This window comes from Hippoglossus hippoglossus, chromosome 1 (genome assembly GCF_009819705.1).
Source record: "Hippoglossus hippoglossus isolate fHipHip1 chromosome 1, fHipHip1.pri, whole genome shotgun sequence".
Lineage (NCBI taxonomy): Eukaryota > Metazoa > Chordata > Actinopteri > Pleuronectiformes > Pleuronectidae > Hippoglossus > Hippoglossus hippoglossus.
Genome location: NC_047151.1, coordinates 13,306,711 through 13,330,989, shown reverse-complemented (window position 1 = coordinate 13,330,989; position 24,279 = coordinate 13,306,711). Strand labels below are relative to the sequence as shown.

At 41.6% G+C, this 24,279-nt stretch overlaps 1 protein-coding gene across 4 annotated transcripts in view; it reads left to right on the top strand.

Moving 5' to 3' along the window:
• The first annotated feature begins 14,656 nt into the window (after nucleotides 1-14,656).
• The window catches only part of LOC117766407 (alpha-1,6-mannosylglycoprotein 6-beta-N-acetylglucosaminyltransferase B-like), a 111,693-nt gene continuing 102,070 nt past the window's right edge, over nucleotides 14,657-24,279 (top strand). For all 4 annotated transcript variants that reach the window (XM_034593431.1, XM_034593422.1, XM_034593414.1 and 1 more), the window contains exons 1-2: nucleotides 14,657-15,219; nucleotides 21,544-21,656. In XM_034593431.1, coding sequence (XP_034449322.1) covers nucleotides 15,152-15,219; nucleotides 21,544-21,656 — 181 coding nt within the window. In that variant the 5' untranslated portion in view covers nucleotides 14,657-15,151. The remainder of the gene's footprint in view (nucleotides 15,220-21,543; nucleotides 21,657-24,279) is intronic.

Below are 24,279 nucleotides of genomic sequence, written 5' to 3'. Positions count from 1 at the left end.
GTAGAATTTGTGCACATCTTCTGAAATCTTAGGAATACGATCTAAACAGACAAAATGGAGCAATACCATGTGGAAATCATGGGGGCAGTGTAGCCAATAGTTCAAACAAGATGGCCATTAGACACGAAGAAGAAACTTCAACCATGGTGGGACTTTCAGAAGAACGACCTAATGAGTTTGCAAGAAACTACACAGATCTTTATGTTACCTCGCCCGTTTACAATGTGGTCGCTTTGGCCTCTTTCTTAAGAGGTACAGCATCATCATGTTTGTTGTTGTCAGAAACTCGAATATGTTGCCCTCTAGTGGATGTATACCATGCCAACGTAAGAGATGTGGGCAGTGGCGGTGACATCGTTTGAAATAGAAGGATCTCTTCTCGTATGTAAAAGAAGCACAAATGAGCCTTTAGCATGTCTGCATGTTGAGGTTCGCACTCAAAGTACCAATGTGTCTACAAACAACCTCACAGAGCTGTTAGCGTTGGACTCTCAGGGTCTGTCCTGACACTTGGCACAAAGTGGCAATCCAAATGCTATTGCAATCCAAATGTGTGTACACTCTGCTTGTCGCACACAAATGTTCTACTCCACATGCTTTCAATTTCACAAGTGCACATTTCCTCTTCAGAGACGTGTTCTCTCCCACTACCTGTCAAATCCACCTTTATAAAAGCAATCCACCAAGGTTTAAGTGCACCTGACTTTAAAAGGGAACACCTCAGTCAGTCAGTCACCCAGTGCTCTGCTTCCAGCAAGCTAAACTCTGTCACACAGTACTCAGGTGAGATTGTAACACTTTTAACACTGTGATGCTTTTACTTCTATGGCTTGCATGTAGTTTGGTACAATAGAAAAGCTGAGTTAGCAGAAGACTTTACTCTGTGTCTGGCTGTTAAGTACGTAAATGACAACTTCCTGGTGGCAGTGCGAACTTTTTGAAAAAAAAGTAGCAGTAATAAAAAATCGTGTCACTTATTTTTGGCCTGCACAAATAACAGTAAGGTCACAACGTCTATAACTGACGGCCTGCAAGATAAAAATGTGTTTTAATGTGAAGTTACTGAAGTTCCATAGCTGCGATATCTATGAATCTCAAATTTAATGATTCCTCCAAACTATTTGTTTTTAAATGAGCTGCATAGGTGTTGTGGATGGACCACATTATGCCAATGTACAATTACAAGGTAATTATGTTAAATTAGGTTAAACTTTCACAACATTCATTTTCTACTTTAGTCTTTATAAACAAACATTTACATACAAATTTAGATAAGTTAGTTTTATAACTGAGAAGAATTAGTTACACCACTAAGTTCACTTGTATTTCTGTTTCAGTCTACACTAATATGTATATAATAATTTGATTAAGTTTTGCAAAATCAAATAATTCTTGGTTGTCTTTCTGTCCTCACAGCACAGAGACTCTCTCCACACCACTACCCACCTGCAAGTAACACCTGCTCTCATTTGCTCGCTGTTACAAAGTGGTTGTGGCCCTCCGCACACATCTACTATCTAGATTTATGGGTCTTGTTTCGGGCCGGCGAAGAATGAGAATGAAATTGGACGCATTTATTCAGCGTTGTATAAACAACAGAGTGAAAAACAACGTGTCTATGCTGAAACATCTTGCTCTCTCTCTCTCTCTCACTCTCTATCACACACACACACACACACACACACACACACACACACACACACACACACACACACACACACACACACACACACACACACACACACACACACACACACACGTCTTGCGTGTTCGATGACGCCAGCAGCTGAGACCTCCCCACAAGTGATTCATTGCTTTAATCACTCTGGCTCTCCAACCTGTTACCCGCCTTGGCAGGGTTTGACACATCACTGCCTTCGTGGAGCCTTTGTGCCATTCGTCCTATTTAGGGAACTGTCTCTACTCTCGACTATTAGATATTGGAGGTACAGTGTTGTGTCGAGCCTGTTAAACACGGCACAGGAGCATTTTCGTTTCGCTGAGAGACCTGCTATGTTGTCGTCCACTATTTAACTGAGGCAATGGAGGGTTTTTCTCGCACATCCCTTAAGTCATGCATGCCATTTGACCTCATCGATGGGAAAACCGCAGAACATGGTTAAAGAATATTTATCCCATTTACTGACCAGAGTTTTTGTTCTGATTATCTGGATTTCAATTCCACCTCATTCTGTTTAACTCGCAGTGGCCTTATACCCACAGTGCAGCAGCAACCTTTATAAACGTCCATTGATTTTGCCCTGGTCTGTCTTTTTATTGCTGCATAAGGTAGAAAGTGGATGGAATCAATCACTCCTCTTTTCTCCTTTCAACAACCAAAAGGTAGAGACCTGAGTAGCTCTGTAGACACCAGTGGATCAGGAAGTCCCATCATATCCCAAGTACATTGCTTCTTCACTCTGAGGGATCTGAGGGGATTGATGCAGAGTTGTGAAAATCCTCCTTTTGTTCTCTGAGGTTTTTTTTTTTTATATCACAAAGAAACTATAGTGTATAGCAACGGCAGCTGCTGTGCCACTATGAAGGAAACTGTAAGAAACTAAAGGGAGAGAAGCCTTGCAGATGGCAGTGAGTTATTTTCAGAGTACATGAGGACACTGACACTGACACTGGCAAGTGGGATGGTTGTTGGCTGAGTCGGTCATCTTGGGACTCAACTCTCATGCAGGGATAAGAGGTTTAACTGAAGTCAGCTCCAGACGCTCCTGCTCCTGCACTGTCTCCTCCAACCAAATGATGTGACGATGTGATGTGGGAGGTTAGAGGTGAGACCAGGAACAAGCAGGGCGTGCAGCGCAGCTTTGGAGTTAGCACACTATGGGAAACAACTATTGCAATCCCCGTGTATGAGAGAGGGAGACGAGGGTTCTGCTCCAGTGAAGGAAAGCCAGGAGCTTCAGTCAGAGGTGTTTGAAGCTGGAGTTCACTCCTCATGTTGTTTCTTAAGTCGCCAGACTTGTCAAAGAGGGATGACTGTTTAAACATTCTGCATCAAATTTTGCATTTCACACATCGTCTGTATAATGTGTTTCTTTCTAATTAATTTGATATTCAACATAATGCATGAGCCCTCATATCTGTGGGCATTGATATGTTGCTCTGAGAACATTCACTTCTGTTTTGAAATCCTGCTGCTGGAGTTTAGACTCGCAGTGAGTTTTATAGTTCATTTCAAAAGTGCTGGGGGGGGTTAAAGTTAGATCTCTGTTGAGGCCACGTCCACATTATCATTGGAAGACATTAACTTAATAGACCTTACTTTGTGCGCCGGGTCCATGTTGTGAGAGTGAAGAGTTCCTCAAAACTGTGGCCTCCCTGGCCTCCCTGGCGAAGATATTATTGTATGCTCTAGCAATAAGGCTTTTGCGCCTGTCCGTTGGTTGGTTGGTTGGTTGGTTGGTTGGTTGGTTGGTTGGTTGATTGGTTGGTTGGTTGGTTGGTTGGTTGGTTGGTTGGTTGGTTGGTTGGTTGGTTGGTTGATTGATTGGCTGGTTGGGTTGTCAACCGGATTTTGCAAAGAACACAGATTTCCTTGATTTCCAGTGGAAGGACGGGACATGCAGTAAGAAAGAAGCCATTCATTTTTGGCATAGATCCGGACCATAGAGCATTTTTGACAATTTTGCAGATTTTCCAGGAATCATTTATGGACCTTGATAGAAAAAGATTAGGCATATTTCCCACATAGCTAAATGGTTTGGGCCCAGATTTTGCCTCCATCTCACACCACCCACATCCCACATCCCACAAGCCATAGCAATACAGCTGTTGGTGTAGCTTGATTGCATTTAAGGGGACTGTTGGGCCTTGGCAACTATATTACATGCAAAGATCAGAATAAATTGGAGAAATGAGAGGCTCTATCTTGCGTGTATGTAAACTTATACGCAGTACTTTGAATCAAATTTCAACCTGTCATGTATTACCAACAGTTTCCTCTGTCAGGGCAGTATGTGTGTTTTTGTGGCTGCTGGCTGCCCAGGGTGTTAGACAGTCAGACAGAATAATTCAGTTTGGATCAAAATGTTGGGATCAGCTCCTTTCTGTCTCCCGGAGATTGCTATGAGAATCTTGTCACCTCTGTGTACTCCATCCTTGCCCCGCTGCCACAGAATGGGATGGAATGTCTGTCAGTCACATTGTCAGCATTTGGGCTCTCAGCGGCCCCCGCAGGCCCTTTCCCCTTTGGCGTTGCTCAGTGATGTCCCACTCTGATGACTGCTCCTTTCATTCCAAAGGCTGCTGTCAAAACAGACTGCCTGACAAAAGTGTTCGTCTGAAGAAGTGTGTGTGTGTGCGTGTGTGTGTGTGTGTGTGTGTGCGTGTGTGTGTGTGTGTGTGTGTGTGGAGTGTGTGTGAGTGTGTCTGTGTGTGTGTCAGTGTGTGTGTGTGTGTATAAATGCCTTCATCACACTGCACAACTTTTCTAAGATAACAAATGCAGTTACATTAAACTACCAATATTGTATTTGAAGTGAGACGTCTGTGCATGCACACAACCAGAAGCTTTGAGATGGTGTAACAGCCGTCAGACGTGTTCACAATCCATACTGCTCATGTCTCACATTTCCAATTCAGTCAGTTCAACTAAAGATATGAAATAAACGGTATATCTAGGTACGTAGTGAAAGTAATCAGAGACAAATGAAATGTGTGTTGACATACCAAGAGCTCCAGGGTGTTCCCAGTCAACTGTCATCATCTATTATAATTTTAAACCCAATCAACTCCTTTTAGAAACTCCTTATAGTATTTTCTATCTAGCACTTTGTGTTTCCATTGCTGTAGGCACAGTTTAATAATTTCTATTGCTCTCCCGACACACGTAGTACTGCTCATTACTACTCTTACTGCTGTCAAGCTTCTGTAGATGCACATCTGGGTTTAAAAATTCTTGTGTATGTATTCTTGACCCTGTGTACTTAAAACATAATCTCATCTCCTCAAGTTCTAATGGCTTCTGTATGTCGAATTCTTGAGATTTTTTTTTTCCCACTTTACCACAAAGCTTGACACAATAATAATTTAGGCTCAGTTGCTCTATTTTGAGAGCAGTTCTTTTGGTTCTATTTCCAAATCCCACACAGACTCACAGGGAGCCACAGTGTAGCTGTCACTCACGCACTGCGGAGATACTGAGGCTCTGCACTGAGACGGCACCTTGATGTTTGCATGTTCATATGGCTGTGTGTGTGTGTGTGTGTGTGTGTGTGTGTGTGTGTGTGTGTGTGTGTGTGTGTGTGTGTGTGTGTGTGTGTGTGTGTGTGTGTGTGTGTGTGTGTGTGTGTGGTGGGTAGGTGCGCGTGACACCACAAAGGCACAGCGAAGTCAATCTCAAATGCAATGAAAATGCAAATTGTCTTTCTCATGTCGACCTGCGCTGTCAATCAGCATCACGATACTCCATCGCCTTTCAACCGCTCACCAAACGGCCCACAATCAACCCGGACGTGACCGGGACAAATCACTCCGCTGAGCCATTTTCCTCATTCATTACAGATAAATCAATCTCCCTTATTGTTATGTTCTCTCCTCATGTCCATTCTCTATTCCTCCATCGATTTCTGTCATCCCTCCATTTGTCTGTTTTGTCTTCATCCCTGCTTTCAACAGTTTCCCCTCCATCTGATCCAGAGGGAGGTTTGTAATTGGTGTAAACAAAAGTTGTTGGAGTGAAAAAACGATCAAGCCTACAGGTAGCTGGAGGTGAATGGGATGATTAACGATAAGTAATTAACTCTGGGCTCTGTTTTCAATTACAGTTCAGAGGTAATGGATTGTTTTTTGTTTGCTTTTTGTGACCGAGTCTAGACACCCAATTAGCCTGTCTTTGTTTGGGGGACCAGGGAGAGCAGGACGAAGGGACTGAGTATATGAGACAAAAAACGGGGGGGGGGGGGGGGGGGGGGGGGGGTCGGGGTCTAAATTAACAATAGAGGCTTATTTCATTGCCTCGTGAGCTTTTCTCTCTTTTGTTCTTTCGATTGTAAATCTTTCGGCAGCAGAATCCCAGAATCTGGCTCAAATCAATCCTGCAGCAGAAATGTAACTGTCAGTCACCAGCGGTTTTCAGTTTTGATCGAACAGTACCACAGGAGTTTATTCCTCTGAGATGTGATGGATTTGTGCTGTAGACCAGATGACCGACAAGAGAAGACCGTGGTGCCACTTGTAATAAATAACAGCAATATACACAAGTCCAGTGTTGTTTCATCAACTGGTGAGAACTGGGCCATGTAGAAAACCCTCAGTACAGGGTCTTTAAACATGCAATATCAAAAGCCAACACTTGCCCATTATTTACATTTGCAACATCAATATTTATTTTAGAGTCATGTTTCTGTCCCTCCGACTCCTGAGGGCCTGGCTCTGTAGTTGCTCCACTATATTCACCAGCTAGCTTAAAGGTGCTATATTGCCATCCATCTATCCATCTATCCATCCATCCATCCATCCATCCATCCATACATCCATCCATCCATCCATCTATTCATCCACCCATCTATCCATCCATCATCTAGAGCTGGAGCCAAACCCAGCTGACATGCTGCATATAAATTGCCATGTTAAAATGTAATAAACAAACCGATTGATTATTGCTGCCTTAATTTATATGTATACATGTTTTTATAGGACCAGTTGGGTGTTCTTATGTCATACTATTCTAGGAGTGTGTTGCTCAAAGGAAGTTTCAGCAGTCTGAGGTCTAAGCCAAATTGAATTGAGTTAAATTGAACTGTTCATCCTGCTAATTGTGTTGGTCTATTGCCAGTGTTTTGTCCCAGCAACAAACCTACGGCCCAGACAACTACCAGGGTGTGTCCCTCCACCAAAGCCGTACAAGGAAACGCACAGAGGGAATGTCCCACTGAGAGGACGAACTTTGGAGTGTAACCTTTCAGACTGCTGAAGCCGCAAATTATCTTTGGCTGCACTTTGGAATACGTTCTGCACCGAGAAAGGACTTGATTTTGTTAATGAAGGTGTCACATCACTACCACTTGTAAAAGCTGATCATATCCTTTAATTTGAACGGTATGGATGGAAAAATACAATATAATTTAATTATACTATAAGAATAAAACATAAAGTGAATCACAGAGGGCAGATAACAGAGCTGCTTTGAATGAGGTGATTCTTTTAGGCATTGTGCTTGTTCAGCTTCACTGCAGTAAAGTTGATAAAAACACCAAATATGAAATAGTTGATCTGGTTGTGCTCTGTAGTGCCATAGAATTAGAAATATGAACTCGTATTTTTCTTTTAGTTAACCCAGCAGATCTACTGTAGTTGTTCAGACACGGGGACAGGATCAAATGTTTTTTTGCTGAAATGCTTACAATGTTTATTTGTCTAATTCTAACTGAGGCCATGGGGTGTTGTCTCGTTTTGGCCATCTGTTACTTCTGGTCACATGTTGCGTATTGCGACAGTAACATGGGTTTCTCCTCTCTGCCAGAGAAAGTGAAATTAGACCGGCTGCCACGGGTGCGTGACACTGATATGTAATTTGTGTACGTGATCAGAGTTTGGAGTTTGATCTCAGTCTGTTGTCCTCGTCTCGACTCCTCCTGTGAGAGCAACGCACCGTCATAATGCATAAATCACTTGATAGGAATCACACTTTGTTTGGCTGACTCGTCCACGTCGTCCCAACAAGATGGATTTAGAAATGACTTTGACCTTTGCCGGCTCCAGAAAGAGAAAATCAATTTATGCTGGTGTCCAGATAAACAACTTCTCCATCGACTCACAATGCTGGATCATTAGCCTTATCCATATGATATCTGTTACACCACTGTTAGAGGAAACCCATTGAGTAAAAGATACTTTCAGATACAGACTATTATTGGGATGATTTCTAATTCATCATTTAACAAGAAGGAAAAACAAGTGTAGTTTAACATCATATAATCCCAGGTTTCTTGTAGATCACTGTATATATAAATTCATAGGCTTATATGTATTTTGGTATCATCATTTATATCATTTGAATTTCAAAAATAAGTATTCTTCAAGTTTAAATTGGAATTTTCAAATGAGAGGTTGCAAGTGAGGCTACAATTAATTGATCATGAATACAACTCTTGAGTATTGATTAGTTTTGTAATCATGCATCACTTTTTTGCTTCCACTGTGAAATTTGCTTTAGATTATCCATGTGAAGATCAACATGCTTGAGATAATCCCGTGTGCTGTTCATTGACATTTGGAAGTAAGACAAGTTACTTAACCCTCGCATAGCACAAGATTATCGGTACCAATCATCCACGTCTGCTCAGTCTTCAGTCCGGAGGAATCCGACTTCCAGCTGCTAAATCAGCCTGTTGCATGAATCAGTCCATATGTGCATGTAAACAAAATCCTACAGAGACCACCACCTTTGGAAGATCATGCAGCTCCCTCAGCAAAAAGAAAAATATTGGCACGTTCTCAATAAAACAGAATATCTACACTACCGTTCAAAAGTTTGGGGTCACCCAGACAATTTCATGTTTTCCATGAAAACTCGCACTTTTATTTATCAAATGAGTTGCAAAATGAATAGAAAATATAGTCAAGACATTGACAAGGTTAGAAATAATGATTTTTATTTGAAATATTAATTTTGTTCTTCAAACTTTGCTTTCGTCAAAGAATGGTCCATTTGCAGCAATTACAGCATTGCAGACCTTTGGCATTCTAGCTGTTAATTTGTTGAGGTAATCTGTAGAAATTTCACTCCACGCTTCCTGAAGCACCTCCCACAAGTTGGATTGGCTTGATGGGCACTTCTTGCGTACCATACAGTCAAGCTGCTCCCACAACAGCTCAATGGGGTTGAGATCTGGTGACTGCGCTGGCCACTCCATTACAGACAGCATACCAGCTGCCTGCTTCTTCCCTAAATAGTTCTTGCATAATTTGGAGGTGTGTTTTGGGTCATTGTCCTGTTGTAGGAGGAAATTGGCTCCAATCAAGCGCTGTCCACAGGGTATGGCATGGCGTTGCAAAATGGAGTGATAGCCTTCCTTATTTAAAATCCCTTTTACCTTGTACAAATCTCCCACTTCACCAGCACCAAAGCAGCCCCAGACCATCACATTACCTCCACCATGCTTGACAGATGGCGTCAGGCACTCTTCCAGCATCTTTTCACCTGTTCTGCATCTCACAAATGTTCTTCTGTGTGATCCAAACACCTCAAACTTTGATTCGTCTGTCCATAACACTTTTTTCTAGTGGTGCACCGATGTATCGGCCGTATATCGGTAGCGGCCGATATTCGCCTCGTTTACTGCTATCGGCGTATCGGTAATAAACTTGACTTTCACCGATAACATTGGCCGATATTCATTGGTATGTTTTCTGCAGCCTGCCAATCTGGCATCCAGATTATGGTACACTGACGCCGGGTTTACACCGGGCGCTGAAGCGCCGCGCAGCGCAGCGCCAAGGAAAGCCAGGCGGCTGCGCGCTTGAGAATAACGCTGCGCGGCGCGGGGCGGCGCTTCAGCGCCCTGTGTAAACCCGGCGTTACACACCAAGAAGGCCACATGCAAGTAATAAACAAATATCGGTATCGGCTATCGGCTAGATTGTTGTTTTAAATATCGGTATCGGCCAAGAATTTCCATATCGGTGCATCCCTACTTTTTTCCAATATTCCTCTGTCCAATGTCTGTGTTCTTTTGCCCATATCAATCTTTTCTTTTTATTGGCCAGTCTCAGATATGGCTTTTTCTTTGCCACTCTGCCTAGAAGGCCAGCATCCCGGAGTCGCCTCTTCACTGTAGACGTTGACACTGGCGTTTTGCGGGTACCATTTAAAGAAGCTGCCAGTTGAGGACCTGTGAGACGTCTATTTCTCAAACTAGAGACTCTAATATACTTGTCTTCTTGCTGAGTTGTGCACCGGGGCCTCCCACTTCTCTTTCTACTCTGGTTAGAGCCCGTTTGTGCTGTTCTCTGAAGGGAGTAGTACACACCGTTGTAGGAAATTTTCAGTTTCTTCGCAATTTCTCGCATGGAATAGCCTTCATTTCTAAGAACAAGAATAGACTGGCGAGTTTCACATGAAAGTTCTCTTTTTCTGGCCATTTTGAGAGTATAATCGAACCCACAAATGTGATGCTCCAGATACTCAACTAGCTCAAAGGAAGGCCAGTTTTATAGCTTCTCTCACCAGCAAAACAGTTTTCAGCTGTGCTAACATAATTGCACAAGGGTTTTCAAGGGTTTTCTAATCATCCATTGGTCTTCTAAGGCGATTAGCAAACACAATGTACCATTAGAACACTGGAGTGATAGTTGCTGGAAATGGGCCTCTATACACCTATGTAGATATTTCATTAAAAACCAGACGTTTCCACCTAGAATAGTCATTTACCACATTAACAATGTATAGAGTGTATTTCTGATTAATTTAATGTTATCTTCATTGAAAAAAACTGTGCTTTTCTTTGAAAAATAAGGAAATTTCTAAGTGACCCCAAACTTTTGAACGGTAGTGTATATTATTCAGTTTAGTCTGAAAAGCATATGATTTTATAATATTCCTAAAAATAAATTAAATGCAATCAAAAGATTTGGTTTTAATATTTAACTATTATAATACCTGTAACATTTTATTAAGACATTTTCTTGGTGATATATTGCACATATTATATATGTATGACTTTAACTTTCTTTTCACATGCCTTTGTACTGTACAGTCCGGACCAAACACCACTATAATCATTTGTATTGTCCTTATCCCTGTAACTGTATGTCTATTTCTATCTAAATGTCCTTAGTGTAATTGCTGTACAGAGTCAAATTCCTGGCATGTGGTCACTTGGCCAGTAAAGCTGATTGTGATTATACTCACACTACTTGCTCTTTAAATTGCTTCATCTTTCCCCTCACTTTCAACTTATTATGTTCAGTGTTATGGAGTCAAAATGTCCCTCTATGTTGAAATCTACTCAGCAATAAACTTGATTTTGATCCTATCATACATCATAAGATGTATTGTGATGTACTTTTTCCTTTTGTATGCCATAAGCTTGATTGCAGTTCTGCACATGACCAATGACTAACTCCCACCATGCATCTGTCTGAGGCTTGTTTATGTTCCAGCGCTATTATTCTCAAAGTCATTTCTCCCTGTTGGTGAGAGAGTTTGTTGCGACTGAAATCTGATAACAACTTTTTGGACCAGATAAAAGAAGTTCTCGTGAAACACTTCAGACAAATGTGCCTGTATGCTCTCCTCTCTTTGTCCCTGTCCTTTGAAAGACAGATTGTGCTCCTTTTCTAGTTCTGTCATCCATCCTGGAAGAAAATGTGTTGAGCATTCCACATGTAAGAAACACTTCCTCTTGATCCATATTTCACTTGCTCAGTGTCTCTTTGTGTGTGTGTTTGTCTTAGTGTGTGATGGTCTTCAGGCTCTTTTATACCACAGCGATGTCCTATTTGTATACTGGCCAATTTTGAAAGTAGTTTATCTTTCAAAAAATAATTATCCTTCAAATAATTCCTTCATGTAACTTATCATAGTAAAATGTTTTCATTTTTTTCATATGCTAAATCTTTTGTTGCCAATATTTTCCTTTTGGATATTATTTTGTAATATGGTCACACAGGGCAACATCAGAGAGGAACTACGTTTATCATATTATTATTGATGGGTTTCCACCATCTTGTAAAGACAGAGTGGTCTTATATGTTGGATTATCCCAGAAACCGTGCATTGATGCATTTTGGGCAGGAAAAGATATTGACCAGATATTGATTAGCTGACAGATGAAAAAAAAATCCACATATTTTTGATTAGTTTAGTTACAGTGATTCAACAAAGTTTAAGGTCCTGCAGGAAACAGTTAGTTTTGGTGCTTATCTGAAACAGCTTCTGTACCTACTGCTGTATTCTAATGTAAAGCTATATTATGCAAAGATAACACATGACAAATAGAATAAATAAATAGATAATTGTTTTCATGCTCTAACCCCCTGCCCTGCAACTGTCTTTATAATCATCACAGCAATAGGGTATCTATCATTTGCTGAGGCCACCAATAAACCAGATGGGAGGGTTACTTATAAAGAAGAAGAAGGCAAAGAACAAAGCAGCACAAAATGAAAGTCATACGGCACCAAATGTGCGGCACGAAAGATGATGTCATAATCGCAGTGAACATCAGGTCTGCCTTTTGTTTTTTATTACACATCGCCTCCTTCGTCTGTGCCTGTGGGTGGATTTACAGATTGTTGTTAGCTCAGCCTCGGGCGAGATGCTGATTGAAGGTAGACAGCTTATTAGGAACAAGCACTGCAGAGGGAACTTAACCAGCTGAGGGGAAAGAGGACCAGACCAGCAAAACAAAAAAGCTACATATTATATCTGTGACAGGACCTGTGACACCTCCTCCGCTCTAGAGCTGCAGAACTGGACTTAATACCTCTTCCACTGAAATAATAGGCTACACTTCACTGCTGCAGTGGGCAGCTCTTGTCGTTTATGAAAATGCATCTATCCTGCCGACAGTATAACATTTTTTAAATGAGTCCTTAGAATTGGGAGCTGGGTAATAACATCTATATTTGCTTTGTAAGAGTCTGAAGTGAGGTAAAGTATCCTGCCTGTGGGTATTCTCAGCCTCTGACAGAAGGCTTTTCAGACTTCGCTGATTTCTACCACTGTGCAGAACTGTTCACACAACCCATAGAGAGGGACAGCAGGCATGGGCGTCGGGGCTGTCAGTCATATCCACATGTACCAGTGGTAAGTGATGCATGAAGGCAGTTTGAGATTTCACTGTCATCTTCGGTCTGGTTCCCTGTGGAACTCCCCCTTCTGCCTCCAGTTCTGCCCCAACGCTCTGCTGGCCACAAAGATTGTATAATCTGTGCCACAACTAAAACTGACTGCTGATCATTAAACTCAACAAATAAGGTTGTCCAGAGCTGTAGCTCAGTTTTATAGTGTCATTAATTGTATGTTATGGGTAAGTTGAATTTTTAAGTGGTGTTTAAGCCCATTTTTGACCCATTATAAACAGTGCTGCAATCTTCCCTGTATTATTTTAAGGATGTATACTACACAGTGTTAATACTACTAAGATTACTACCATCACTACTGCTGTTTCTGTGATTGTAGTACTCTAGTGGCTGCAGTAACATTGCCTGCCGCTGGGGGCCGCTGCTGCATCCAGTTCACATTCGCTGTCCGTGGTGCTGAAGTGCTCTGCTGCGATGCTCAACACTGTGACCATCACATAGACACACAATTACAGTATAGATCCTCATGAGCAAAAAGAAGCAAAGATAATCTCATAAATAACCGCATGGGTTTATTATATTCAGGTGGAACTGTGTGGATTGAGAAATCTACTCTGTGTACAGAACAGTTTTCCACACCCATGTCAGAGTGAGATTAAAATAATAAATACATAATTTTCTAGTTTTCTAATGACTGGGTAGCCCACCACCAATGTTTCTATAGTTCATGGTACGATAAATCAATGTTCCTTTTAAAGGCTGCGTGGAGGAAAAGTAGGTCTTAGTAAACTGGTCATTGTTTTATTCATTGTTCTGAGGCGGGGACAATGAAAGTTGAGGTTCTGAGTGCTTTGGTGTCACAACAGTGAACTTACAAAGCCGCAGATGGCGCGGTGCAGAGGCGACTGAGGCTGCAGAGGCTTCACACTATCAGATCTTTCTATTATTGTACAGACCACAGTCAAGTCAGCCAGAGGAAGATACAGCTGTGTAGGAAATGATGGGAATCTGCCTCCCAAGTAAAAGAACACAATGCTCGCACTCAGTAGTGGTTTAACTGCTGCAGTCTATAGGCTCTGTGGTCAAAACCTTTTCTTTTTAAACCAATGAACTCATTTAGACATGCTTTGTAGAGTTTCCTCCCACAGTAACGACAAATCAGAAAACACAATTAGGAAATTATATCAAATAATGAAAGAGGCAAACAATAGGACAAAACAAAAAAACAATTTGAAGATTACACAGCATTAGGCGACAAATACAAGAATAAAAAATATACAAATTAGAAAAGAGGAAAACCAATAAGGAAATAAATCATAATAAAATGATTACAATAGTCGGTAAGATCAGAACTACATGAAAAATAAATACATAATGATATTCATAATAATTTGTATAGTACCTTTTATAAACAAAGACAATGACAACAACAACTGAAACCTGGTTAAATGTTCCAATGTTTGTCACTTGCGACTTAAGTGTTACACTTAAAATGATGTGCTTCATGTGGAAATAATAAACATAATATGTTTCATCAGACAGACATTTATATTTATTTTCAGTCAAATGTCAATCTATCCATTCTTTTGGGACGTTTTTAATTGATTCAATAATTTCGTCTCGATGATGGTGATGATAATAATAACTTGTAATAACTAATAATATAGCGCCTTTCAAGAGACCCAAGGACGCTTTACATGTGTTGGTAGGGAAGAAAAAGGAAAAAGAAAGATGATGATGGTTATTACTGTTATTGTTGTTGTTGTTATTATTACACAGATATGGGGAATTAAATACAGCCTACACGGTTTGACATGATTGCTGCCAGTGATGGAGAAGTAGCCATTACTGTGAAGGGGTGGACAGGAAGTGGAAGACTCAACCGTTTCCACTTTCCCTCTAGAGAAGTGACGGGAACCCGCGGCGGAGTGGACGCACTCTCGCTGGCTTCTCCGTGAAGTTGACGTGTCCGTGGATCCGGCTCCTCGCTCTCCGACAGGACGGAGGGAGACTTTCCAACGACTCACACTTTTATTCACATCGTGACGCCATCTTTTTGTGCGCACACCTCGCGCGGGATACGACTCCGTGACTCCAGGACACGAGCTGCTGCGATGCGTTCGCCCGGAACAAGGGGACTTACGCTGTAAAGGGACATTTCCACACAAAGGACAGGAGACTTGCTGAATTAAACTTCCCACCATTTCTCCCGGAGGCGGAGAAGGAGCACCCGTGGGCGCCGGTTTGGTCTGAAACAGCCGACTCAACCCGCCGCTGTGCAACCGCTGGACGGGACGCGGGCAGAAGAGGAGCAGGACATGTTCGGACACCTGAAGTTGCAGGTCGGGAGGTCAACGGCGATGTCAGGGGTCCGAGGTTTTGGGAAATGATTCCTGGCTGCACCGACGGCAAAATAATGGTCAGAAGATGTCTAGTGACGTTCAAGCCGTTCAGGTGAGAGACGAACCCATTCCCCACCATGCTCTTCTCTCAGCCTCCGGCTCTGGGCTCCATTTAAATGCAAAGACACTAGGGCTGGGAATCACCCATATGCAATACATGGTCCACGATAAGGATAATATCACGATACATTGATTCTGCGATAATCCATATAGTGCAACACCATCGTAGACCTCATGGTGCCTCAATACAAAATGCCCCCCGAAGAGGTAAAGTGCAGGATTTCCGTATTTATTATTCACTGCAGTTTGGTGTCAGTTTCACAGAGTTTGACACAAACTTCAATGAAACAATGTACACGTTTTTTAAAATCTTACTGCCTCTGTAGTCTTAGACAAACACACAGTAACTTGTCACTGTCCCCATGTGCCGTCGTTTCAATGTAAAATATACAGAAACTGGCAAAAGTCCTAACTATAGGATATATATATATATATATATATATATACACACACACTAAATTACTAAATATCAATATTTGGTGCCAGCCTCTCAATAATCGTGTCTCATGAGTAAGATAATTTGCCATATTACAATTTTTTCCCTCATAATATATATATACATATATTATATCACACAGATGTCCGAAAGCTGAACAGAAACACGAGTTAAGAAATGACACTGTGTGCAGCCTGTGCGTGTCTGTGTGTGTACTTATTATTGTGCAGGGTCTGATATCGTCTGGGTTTTTTCCAATACCGTTGCCAAATAGATACTTTTAAAACCATACTGGTTCCTAAAAGGATTTCGAACTGATGCTTTTTTCCTGTAAAGCTCTTAAAAAATGCACTTCACAAAATCACTTAATAAACAAAACCTAACCCAACTACAATAATTTAACACAAAATAACAGTTTCAGTGCTTAAAACATGCCATCAAGGGTTAGAGACAGCCACAGTGTCGGCTGGTGAGCTCAGCATGGGGTCACGTAAGAAGTCAAACATGGAGCATCCGTCTGCATTTAAATACATCCGTGCGTCGCCAAGTGCTTCATGATGTCACGCTCCTCCCTTTACACAGAGTTGTTTTTAAACAAAGCAAATTTTTTACTCGCCTCCTGACTCCACAGACTGGCGTGCGTGTGCGTGCGTGTGTCAGCACTCACCCAAACACATGTCAGATGTTGAACTCCAGCAGATGACTTAGATTTAGATTCATACATTAAAAGATAAAGGGCAACCCACAGTGATAAATCATGAAGGAGCACTTGTAAATATAAATGATGCTGTGGCACCAGTCAGCCGAGCTCTAACTTAGTTCCTCACTGCATGGGTAGCTCCATTATCACTGTGTGTGGCTTTGTTTGTGATGGTGTAGAGAGGGGAAACGCATATTAACCACTTAACCAGCTGATACTCTCACATACCATTGGGCCATGCTGTTCCATTGAGAAATAATGGCGTCATTTTAAATCATTAAATAAATCATTTTTTTCTGAATAACGGGAGTTGGAGAGTAAAAACTCATACATTTTCCACCTGCTAACACTGTCTTGGATTTTCAAAACTATTTCCCCTCTGTGCTGGAGTAACGGTGCAGCAGTTGTGCAGCTGCCATCCTCAATAACATGTGAAAAACTATGATGATAATAAAATGTGTGTCAGTGATGTTACATTCATGCTGTAATGAATTGCTTTACCTCGGCAGATCAAGCATTTATACATTCCCATTTAATTGAGCAGCTCTGTGTCAAAGCTACACTAGCCTTGACAGCGCAGACAGACATGGAGAGCTCACTACAACTAATTTTTATTTAGAATGAAACCAGATCTGTAGCGCTGAGCTTAGCTCTCCATCATTTTACCGTGAATGGTAGGTGTGCTGTCATGTTAGTTTACGGAAAAGGAATACAACCTGGGGAGAAATTAAGTTTCCTGGCAAGGGTTGAACAAATTGTAACTGGGAGATGTAGTGAAAAATTATTTCTTTCAAGTATAAAGGCTGATTGTTGCTCCTCCTTGTTGAAGAAACCAGTCAATTTGTTGTTTTACACACATAATGGATGGAAATTAACTAAATAATGTATTGTTATATCTCTCACTATGATTTCACAATACATTAGCAGAGATAGATATTTATTGAACTTATGTTTTATTTCTATTAAAGTAAAATATATAACAACAATTATTGAGACTGGTTTGTTGCACAGGACTATTGTGAATATGAATTTTAGATCACTGAAGCACCAGAACAGTAATAGTAGGCTTTTTTCCCCTGGCAACACAGACCGATAACTTTTGGGCAACAGGATATTAACTGACAACTCTGGTCTTTTGACAAGACCTGGAGCAGTAAGTGTTGCAGAAATATGAAAATCATCATCGACCCAAAATGAAGGCTGTGTGCAGTCACCTTAAATTGCCAAATATCTCCAAGACTAAAGACTTTTTAAGGTTCCAAGAAAAGTTTCTTGGAAAACACCTACACCGCGACTCCTCCACGCCTGGCAGAACTCCTCGCTTTAAATCATCTACCTAGAGGCATGTGTGAGGAAGCCAATTAGCTGATAGCAGATCTCCTTCTGATCCAATTATAGGGAGCAGAGCATTTATTTTAAGCCTGTTAATTAAAGACTCGTCAGGCAGGACCGGGGCCTAATCCTCTCATATCGCCCACCTAACGCCACTTTGTAAAACGGCTAAATGATAAAGAGGGGAAACGATCACCTTAGGACGGCATCAGACCAGTTTCCGCACGCTCGCATGAGCTGACACTCACTTTCACTTTCTTTTCCCCTGTCTTTCCATCAGTGTTGTGGCTTACAAGCACCACTGTTGTCCCCCTGTCCTGCAAACATACTTGGATCACAGAGATTGGTGATCAGTAAAATCAGCCCTTTTGGCTTCATGCCCTTTTTGCAACCCCTTTATCAAACCTGTCACTGGGCCTCTTCAGTTTTCCTTTTTGTGATAATACAATGCACCGAGTGTGAGAGTGAAAAACAAGTAATGGGTCTTTTGAAATGTGTTGTTCTAAATCAGTTCACTGGTTTTGTCAGCTTCCACTCTCTCCACACTCTCTTGGTTTGCTGACCAGATGGTTGTATAGTAAGTGCATAATCCATGCAGGTATAAGTATCTCACCCATGGCCTTATAGTTATGACTAATAATCCTTTGAGCGTAATGATTGTATGGGATTGGATTCACATCAGTTACTCTTTGTGCTGCTCTGTGGTGCTTTGACAATGATTGAGCTATTCCAATTCATTCCTCAATATGCCTTGAACAGATGGGGGTAATATTTCATTATTTCATAATGCGACAGCATCTTAGGAGGGACAGCGTTCTGCTGTATGAGAAAACACAGTGAAGCTTAGACTGTTGTGAACAGTCCCCTTAAATTGAATCAAGAGGCACCAAATGGCAGACACTCATGGGCATCAGTTTCCTAAATATGCCTGTTTTTCCAAGATCCATGCATTATTCCCTGGGGAATCATTCAAATCACACACAAAAAAAACTTCCTATCTCGTAATGTTAAAGAAAGAGATAAAAACCCACCCTGGATCAGTTCCTTTGTCTGTATCTGTGTCAACATTAAATGGGTTCTTTCTTGGTGCATGTTCTGCCTTCCAACCAAGTTTTGTGGAAATCCATTAAGTAGATTTTGTGTAATCCTGCTGAAAAGGAAACAAACCAGCTGACAGGAGTGAGAATATAACCTCTTTGATGGAGGTAAATATTGATAAAGAAGTGCTCCATGCAGGAGGGGCTGTTGACTTGCTGACTCTTTGCTTTGAAGCCTCTTGCTGTAATCCTGATGATCGCAGTGATCATCACATTAAAGTCTCTAATAATCGGCTTTCACCAGCACCGAATCGAGACGATAATCATAATTGAGAACTCCCTTTGTCTTGTTGCCAGTGTAATCAGCACTGTAATTCACCAGATCCAACTCCAGCTCAAAGTGGAGTCTGATTACTTTGCTTACAGAAGGTACGGAAGATGAAGATAAATGACCAGTTTAACTGTAATGACTGTACAACTGGTTTACCTTTTAGGAATGATCAGACAACTGTTATCACGCTTGCTGCATCCCTTGATGAGCCTTGATGATAATGATACTTCGTTACCAATATTTTCTTTATGTTGTGCGGGGGAATAAAAAAAAGTTTCTTCTCCAAGAAGCTGCATCCCTCTGTCTGTCCTTGAAGCCATTTGAGTGCATTATACAACCCAGGGCAAGACACATCAGCTCTGTCTTGGAATATAAAGTCACCCTGGGAGCTTGCCAAAACGCAGAGCTCTATACTTAACAGATTATTCAACATCATCTTGATCCCGTTGGGTCAATCAGATCAATCTGGCAAATGTTCTTTTAAGTGGTTATTCATGCGTTGGTGTTGATAGGAACTCATTTCTGACGGCCTCATCAATATTAAGAGGTTTTGCTCTGAACTTTGCGTGACTGGAGCTGCTCAACATTCCAGGAAGTGCTGCCAGATTTCACACTGGGCCGCACATTCAAGCAAACAAGCCCTCGCCTGGCTTTGAAGAGATCGCAATAGTTATGAATAATGCATTCATTTGTTAAGTAAAGATCAAATTTTCCAACCTCGACTGCACAAGTTAAAAGTTTAAAGGTTTACCTTTGCAGGGTTGGCCTTAACCTGTGAAGTGAATTGGGATATTTATATAACAAAGCTCCTGTGAGTTATTTTTCGTCCTGCTGTTTTATTACATTCCAACCACTGCTTTAGATACCAAACAAATGATTAATGAACCATAGACTTCATATAAAGATGGTCGACATGATGGCTTAATCGTCCCCTGGTGGCTGGCTGCAGTAAAGGTCATAAACCCCAATGCTCCATCTTAGTGGATTAGAGTGTGGACAACCGACCCGAGAGCCTCTGGTCTGGGTTCAGGCAAACATTTTTGAAATGATATCTGTGGTTTGGTCGGTCATGTTGGCTGGCCGGATTTTTTTTTACATAGCACATGTCCGTAATCGGGGAAAACAAGCAATAACAATAAGTCCAGACACAGGAAACAGAATGCAAAGTGGAGACACATCGTCCATCTTTGTATAGAGTCTATGAATCAATCTTGGGGAAATTGCTTTAGCTTCTAAAAAATGTGGTGTAAGTGGCGGACTGTCAGCCATTCTCTGTTACGTAAGAATCTTCTCTTGTGGGGTATTGGACTTGTTAGTCACAGAGGCTGACAGGTATTTTGTCCAGCGGTTACGAATCACCGACTGCTCTGCCTCTCTGGTTCCCTAAAGAGTCTCGGCATAACAAGATAACCTTTGATCCATATACACTGAAGAGAGTAACTTAACAAAGGCAGGATTTACTGATACAAAAGACCTGATTTTCAACTCTTTAAAATCAAAGAGCTGATTCTCTCATGGCTCGCTAACAAGGGAGAACCCGCACAAGTCTCTTTTTGTTTTCCCCCTCTGAGGAACGGTAGCTTTTCAAATATACGATCTCCGACACAGTGGAGTAAAGCAGAAGTTTATATGCTACAAAGCCAGGTCTGTAGTGTAGATGTGAGTCTCCCCTCCTGAAGGATTTTTACAATTTGATGCTTCGGCACCCAGCAGGACACTTTATTAACAGCACAGTGAACTGTCCTCTGTATATATTTGATATCTCTAGATGCCAGTAACTCGCACAGTGAAGAAACGATTGCATTGTATGTTGTGGCTGACCTACTTTTGTGTTGTACAGGGAAGTGAGACCATGTATTAAGAGACTTAACTTGGCATGTTAGCTATCTTTAGACTCATTATTCACCTTAAACGCCCTGATGTTTTGGGCTATCTGCGTGCGGCTCCTGATATTTCAGAAATATCATTCATTTTGCCTGTACTTCGGGACAATCTGCTTTTCCCTTACTTTATCCCTTGTCCTAGTTTTAAGGCCAAGCAATAATATAACAACATCAAAATGTTTCAAGTGCCTTTAAGCCTCAAGTTTTAATTTTCTTGATGGTCTTCAGTTATGCCTGCTGTCTTTCTATCCTCCCCTCATCTTTTGCTTGCTGCAACATTCTCCCTGATCTTTGCATCTCTATTTTGCGTTCCTCTTTTTTTTTTTTTTCTCGCTGTCGATCATTCTGTTCTATAAAACCTGTCTTCCATCATTGTTGGCCTGTTCATCCGCCTAAATTATTCCTTTGGTTTTTTAAATCTCTCACCCTCAATCCACTCCTTTTTCTGCCACCAAATATCTCACCTTCTATCTCTCTCCCTCTCCTCATCTAAAAATCTATTTACCTGCCCACCACATGAATATATATAACATAAATATGTTGGTTTATATGAACTCCCCTTTAATCCATCCCCCTCTGTCCTCCCTTGTGTTGCAGGATATTCGTGGTGGGTATAGGCTTCTTCAGCCTGTGCTTTCTAATGACCTCTCTGGGGGGGCAGTTCTCAGCCAAGAGACTGGGGGACTCCCCCTTCACCATCCGCACAGAAGGTAATGACATGTGCTGTGTGTGTGTTTTCCTCTATGAATGAGCTGAAATGTTGTAATGTCACTGCACATTGAGAGGCCATAATTCTGTGTGGTGTTGCTGGTGGTTCACTGCCAAGTGCCACCTGGTCGAAGCCCCTGTCACTGGACACCACTAATGAAATATTCTGGAATATCAGGATGTAACAAAGAATTCATAAAGTAAACACAAATGCCTTTGGACAACCGGTGAATTTGTTAAACATTGCATTCATATAACCTTCAGCAGGAAAGCCGTTTTTTTCCCCGGAGTTGCTGTGAAGGGGGGAGAGATAAATCAACGTGCTTCTAAAAGAAGATTTACTGTGTATGGCAAGTGGGACATAAACTAGAGAGGCCAGCCAGAAGCTCAGAAATTACAGTTCCAATTCCCAGCAGTGACGGCAGGGTGGGTGGCTAATATTATATCTGGGTTTCACCCTCATTTCTGCAAGGATTCTGCACTGACGGCAGCACTGTTCTCTCTTTCACACAGTGGGACTGTGTGTGGGACTGAAATATTTGAAAAGGCATGTGAACATACTGTATATGTTTGGTGAGCAGTTCTTTACTCAGCTGACATCACTCTACACCCAGACAAAACACTAGAAACAGGATTATTCCACTTAATGGTCAAAACTCATTCCACTTTTATCTTGCTCTATCTTTGATGGGCAGTCCAGTCTAAAATGCATTTTACAGATCCCATCAGTCAGGATTTTCTTTGAGACTTGGCGTCACATGGGAGTCCATTAAAGCGAGCCTATTAAGCCTTTGCTCTAGCCACAAGTGGAAATTATGGTATGACGACATTGGATTTCCCAGCATTTCCTGAGTGCCTGAGTTGACTACAGAAAAGTAACATTTGCCTCTGGTTGTGCCTGATCTAATAAGGCTGTAGTAACCATTATAAGAAATACTGTGATATGACGAAGCACAAACTTTAGCACTAATCATGTTACTAGTGTAAATATGGGAACATGCAGATTTGTAAAAGCAGGGACAGCTGTGGTCAGATGTCTCAGTTAAAGAAACTGAGAGCAGCGCAAAATGCATTAGAAATGACCTGGGAGTAAAGCTCACCCTGTTAGAGCCCACACTCTAAAGGCACTTTCACATCCACCTTGTTTGGTCGGGACCTTCTGACTTTTCAGCTCAGCCAGAACCAAAATAACAGGTGTGAAAAGTGCCTATAGGACCTTTCTCCAGACCCATGGACAAATATTTAGTCTGACTAAAAAGAGATGGTCTCGGTTCAGATTAAACTAAACAATGGTTTGGTTTGTTCAGTGTGAAAATGCTTTTTTGGGAAGGTTTGGACTTTCTACTACTTGCAGGAAGACAGCTTCAAACAATAGAAGAAAAAGAAGCATAAGCAGTGCACATGATTGCTCACAGCTTCCAACAATATTAATTTTGAACAATAAGGACATTCATTTGCCGCTTTAGAAGTAGAGTTGAACACTGCACCGGAAGTTGGCGATGCTCGGAATTATACCATGGATATATTACAGTGGCAATGAAATTCAAGAAATGACCTGGTTCATTGATTTTCACTATCCACTAACAACACAGCAACGTCAGGCGACGCCCCTTTACAAATTCATCTATGTAAAGTTTAGGTAGCAGCAGCCCATGTAGGAGATGAAGACAGGACGTAGGTATGTCAAACAAAATTCCTCCGCCTAAATAACAATGTGAAACCAAAGCTAACGGGATCAAATGCAAACAATGTAACCAAGAGATGAACCTTGGTTCGGACATAGAGGTGTGAAACGTAATCGTGACAGACACAGACACAACTGTCAGATAAGTACAACCCTAATAACCATGGATCTTTTTTATATAACTGCCCACAGCACAGTGGTTGTTGTGCTCATGTTGCGTGGACATTGAAGCCTGCCTCTGGCAAAGCCATATCTCACCAGTGAAACATCATTAACACATTGGCCAGCCAGCAATATCGCATAACCTAGAGGGAAGGCTGTCAGACTGTCACTGGCAAGACAGTGGGGGGAAATGAGGCGCCATCGTAATCTCCTGCTGTACAAGGTGCGAGGATAGAAAGCCAGAGGTCATTTTGCGGAGGCCGACCACTTCTACTGAGTTGAAAGTAGAAAACCTGTGTTCTGTGTGTAGCACGTGTGAATGCTTTTTGTGGTCGAGGAATGTAATACATCAGTTTGCATGCATGTGAGGCCAAGTAAAAGAAGAAAAAAGGAAGGAGCAAATATTACTATAAGTGTGACTCAGTCAGGTGTTGGTGTGTGTGAGCATGTGGTGTGTGTTGCAATCAGTCACAGTGAAAGATGAGTCACTGAAAATGGAAACAGAAAATAGCAGATGTAACTGAATGCCGGGATGCAGAAACATCTTAAAAACCAGGTGCTGTGTGTGTGTGTGTGTGTGTGAGAGAGAGGGGGATAATGGAAAGGGGGGGGGGGGGGTCATTTGGGATTACTGTGTTTGTGATAAATTGAGATTTACTGTGTTGGTCTGATAAATTAGGATTAGTGTGTATGTGTCAGTGTTTCTTAGTCAAATGTACTTGATTAATCAACTACTCATGCGATGCAGCCGGGGAAGACATCTGGAGCAAGCTCATTAA